Source organism: Natator depressus, chromosome 23 (assembly GCF_965152275.1).
Source record: "Natator depressus isolate rNatDep1 chromosome 23, rNatDep2.hap1, whole genome shotgun sequence".
Taxonomy (NCBI): Eukaryota; Metazoa; Chordata; order Testudines; family Cheloniidae; genus Natator; species Natator depressus.
In genome coordinates, this window is record NC_134256.1 from 10,427,625 (window position 1) to 10,432,141 (window position 4,517).

Below are 4,517 nucleotides of genomic sequence, written 5' to 3' on the forward strand. Positions count from 1 at the left end.
TGCAATGACTAGAAGGCAAGTAGTAGCCACTAGTAGGAAGGTTTCTTGCCTGGTCAGGTCATGTGTCAGATTAATAATTTTCTAGACCCAGATTGATTCCATCCACCTCAGACATTAACATCAGAAAGGTGACATGAAATTGCAACAGGTATGAGCCTGCAGTGAAAACATTCCCGGCAGCAATATCTGAATTCTTGTATCTATAGGGATGCCCTTTCAGTTTGATTTTTGCTTTTTCATATCATAGTGGAGTGTCTTAATTGTATACACAAATATACTTCACCAAGTTGATGGACTTTGCTCATGTGCTATCTGGAAGCTTGTTTATCTTTACACACACTGAATGGTCAAAGTTTCCTTCTCCCGACTTCCTGCCCAAACCATCAGAATCAGCTGCCCCTCAGAAGCAGCGTACCAGTCTCCAGCACGATGAACACCCAGGCTGGAATGCAAGACAGCCTGGAGACTTACTTCGAGAGGAGTGTGGAAATTGAGATAACCAACGAATCACGGGATGTGACCCTCCATTCCCCCAGGTAAACACCCCCTGCAGCACCTGCCTCAGAGCACCCACAGGCTCTCTGCATACTATATCCTGCTTCTTCCAGATACTGAGTCCCCAAGTTCAGCATTGTCCCCAAAATATTCTTACCCCACTCCCTGTTCCTCCAAAGCTCTCTAATTCATTAAAATCTCCATGGTTTGGAAATTTTGATGCAGAAATGAATGCAACATGGAGAAAGATTTTCAATGCAGGAAAGGTGGGAAATCAAGAGCTAAGAAGCCAGATTCAGTTTTCTTTTACAAAGATGTAAATCTGGTGTCACTACAATGCACTCACTGGGCAGACTCTGGGGGGACAGATCAGAATCTGGCCCTGACCACGTTGCAGACAGTGGGTGACTCTAGATTTACCACCTGGGAACTGAGATCAGAATCTGGCCCTGACCCCATGGCAGTCAGTGGTTGACTCCAGATTTACCCCAGGGTAACTGAGATCAGAGTTCAACCCTGACCCCATTGCAGGTGGTGGGCGACTCCAGATTTAACACATGGAAATTGAGATGAGAATCTGACCCTGACCACATTGCAGCCAGTGGCTGACTTGAGATTTACCCCAAGGAAGCTGAGCTCAGAAGCTGAAATTCCCTGGCAGCGTTATTATCCAGCCAATTCTTACCCACAGCGAAGGGACTCAGAGTATCAGCTCATGAGCCGGGCAAAAGGCTAATAATAGTCCATGTGATTCTTTATACACAAGGAGCAATTAACACACTCCACTCTGTCTATATCTTTATGAAGCTGTAAACTCCATTTTGCCAATGCATCCTTTTGCCTTCTCTATGGTCCCTTTGCCTCCATGTTGTGCTGCGATTCAAAGGCTGGTGGCAAATGAAGAATACAACAGAGTTTCTGAAGAGAGTCTCTGAAACCTGACCTGTGAGGAAAAGTTAAAAAAAGTTGGCATGTTTAGTGCTGAGAAAAGAAGACTAGGGGGGACCAGATAACAGTCTGCAAATATGTTAAGGGCTGTTATAAAGAGGATGGTGATCAATTGTTCTCCATGTCTGTTTGAGGTAGGGCAAGAAGCAATCAGCTTAATGTGCAGCAAAGGAGGTTTAGGGTAGATATTAGGAAAACTTTCTAAATATAAGGGTAGTTAAGTTCTGGAATAGGCTTTCAATGGAAGTTGTGGAATTGCAGTCACTGGAGGTTTTTTGGAACAGGTTGCACAAACCCCCATTAGGGATGGTCTAGCGCAAAGGATTGGACTTGATGACTTCCCAAGGTCCCTTCCGGCCCCACATTTCTATGATTATATAAGAAGTGGAGCAGGTTGTCACCTGCCAAAGAGGGCAGAATTTATAAAAAGGGCATGGACAGCCAAAGGGGAAGAAGACAATCTAGGGAAGATGACTCCATGAGGGTGAAGCAACCCAGAAGGTAGACATTTGGTGGGCAGGGTCCTAAAGCTGAGTAGCTAAGGTACTTGACAACAGCCCTTGGGGGGTTGAGACTTGCTTGATCTCCCCCTAAAAAGCCCCCCACCAATTCACCCAGCTGTGAAATAGGTACCTGATCCATTGGGTTAGGGTGATCAAAGATGGTCAGATGTGATATTGGCTGCATCACTCCTTTGTGTTCCACTGGCTAGGAAACTCGTGTGCTGTAACTACATCAGCCTGATCAGCTAATGCCTCAGGTGCACTTTGACCCTGTCTGCCTCCCTGAGCCCAGATGGCATCAAGGGAAGGGTGATCTAGCCAGGGGCATTGTGGTCAGGAAGTTTATTGTGTTCTCTCTGATCTGCACTCCCATGTGCTTTCCCTGTTAAGTATAAAAGAGCAATGGTAGAATCCTGTGTAAAGTGTCTGTGGGTACGTCTACACTGCAAAAAAACCCTCATGGGGCTTGCGCTATGGCTCTAAAAATAGCTGTGTAGATAGCACTTTGAACTTGTGGCTGGGGCTGGAGCTCTGAGACCCACCCTCCTACCAGGGCTTCAGAGCCTGAGCTCCAGACCAAGCCAGAACATTTATAAGGCTACTTTTAGCACCATAGCATGAGCCCTGCAAGCCCAAGTCTGTTGACCCGTGCGCTGCCTTGGACGTTTGTCTGCAGCTAGACACACCCTCAGTGTGTTCTCTGCTTTACAATTACTGCCTGCCTCCTGAGAGAGTTAGACTGTCACCAGAAGGCTCTCACTTCTAAGTGGAGTTCTGGGAGATGGTGTGCTAAGCAACAGGGGCGTCTGAAGGGTCAGCACTGAGACCCAGGGCTAGGCATGTGCACAGTTCTCAGAAGGGGGTGCTAGATAGAGGGACTGCACCCCAGGAGTGTGCCGAGGGACCCCAAGACTAGACCAGTGTCTGGACTCCTTTCAGGCTCCAGAGGCTTAAAACACCCAAGATCCAGGGGCCAGGATTCGCCTCTCAGCTGTCTAGTGAGCACCTGAGTGGGGGCACTCAGCTCGGATCTGTGACACCAGTAACACCGGGTTTAAGCAGGCACATCTCCATTAGAGTCAACAGATTTTCATTTGTTTGCCTCAGTCCTAAAATATTTGCAAATACAGTGCACAAACCTCTTCTAACCCCTCCCTGTTTGATTCCCACCACCCCCATGCTGTTCCCAAGTAGCTAGCACTGCACCATGGAAGTCAGACTATGCTCATCTCAATCCCTCTCTTCCCACAGGAGTTACTGCTTCAGCGGCCACAGCCTCCTGCCTCCTTCCCCCCGAATCCTGCCAGGATCCAAGGAGAGCTGTCTGTTCACAAAGGGACAGTACAGCTTTCGTGGGAGCGTGGGATTGCTGGTGTACAACTCAGATGCCTTCACCCTTGCCATCATGTTCTCCAACCCCTTTGACTACAACCTCCACTATGTTGAGTTTGGCCTCGAGATCTGCCCAGGCAAAGAGCACCTTGGTGACATGGAGGAAGTCTATGCAAGGATGTACGATTATATGCCTGCCAACAGCTGCACAACGTTCAAGAAAGCCAAGCTGGGCCAATGCCAGGAAGCACTTGTGGTCTCCGCAGGGAATATCCGTGTCATGGCCACCATGTCCAATGCTGCCAAAGCAGTCATTAAAGTGCTTGTAGAGGAAAAAGGAAACCCACCTCCCTACTCAAAGAACCGATTTACTACAAGATACACTCCTAGAGTAAGGACTGCTGCTACGACTGACATCCAGCCTAAGACATGAAATGACTCCGCATGGGCCCGATCTACAGGCAGAAATAACCCACCACTGCGTAGACACCAGCTAGTGCAGGAACCTGCCTAGGGACAGAACTGGCCCTCACTTATCATAGTGCTTGGAAAGAGCATAGACACTGCAAGAGGTGTCTAAAGCCAGAAGGGACCATTGTGATCAATTAGTCATATATCCTGTATAATACAGTCCAGAAAACTCCCCCCAGATAATTCCTCTTGAACTAGATCATCTCTAATAAAATAAATAACGTCTCAAAGACAATCTTGTGACCCTGGCTTTGAATTGGCTCCATGTTGTTCACATTGTGTGAGCCGCAGGTGGGAAAGTGAATTCATAACAGGCATAAATAATGTCTGATTCATCCACTGCCCTTTTAGAATGGTGTAAACCCATTGCACGCAGTAGGTGACTCTGAATTGACTCCCGGGGAACTGAGATCAGAATCTGGCCCAGACCCCATTGCAGGCAGTGGGTGACTCCAGATTTACCCTAAGGGAACTGAGATCTGAATATGGCCCAGTACAGAATCAATAATATTTTCATTCTAGGTTCCATTTATTTCAGACTAAGGAAAAAATAACAAAGAATGAATATAAAATCCAGTGTGAGAACGGGGTCAAAGTGACTCTGTGTAACACGCTCCCTCTTGAGCTACCCGCTCTCTGGGCTGGAGATGTCTCCCAGCAGTGCTCTGCAGGGAGGCAGCCAGATGCCTAAAGAAGCAGGACAAGAAAAGAGAATGACAATGTCTTCTTCCAGTTACACACCCAGATGCATTACAGAAATTCGTTAGA

The 4,517-nt window shown here is 47.4% G+C and overlaps 1 protein-coding gene across 1 annotated transcript; it reads left to right on the forward strand.

Annotated features, from left to right (window-relative positions):
* The first annotated feature begins 347 nt into the window (after positions 1-347).
* On the forward strand, positions 348-3,939 carry LOC141976564 (DELTA-thalatoxin-Avl1a-like). The gene is made up of 2 exons (XM_074937586.1): positions 348-536; positions 3,198-3,939. Exons 1-2 carry the CDS (start codon positions 430-432, stop codon positions 3,709-3,711), a joined length of 621 nt encoding a protein of 206 aa, XP_074793687.1. The 5' UTR covers positions 348-429; the 3' UTR covers positions 3,712-3,939.
* Positions 3,940-4,517: the final 578 nt, after the last annotated feature.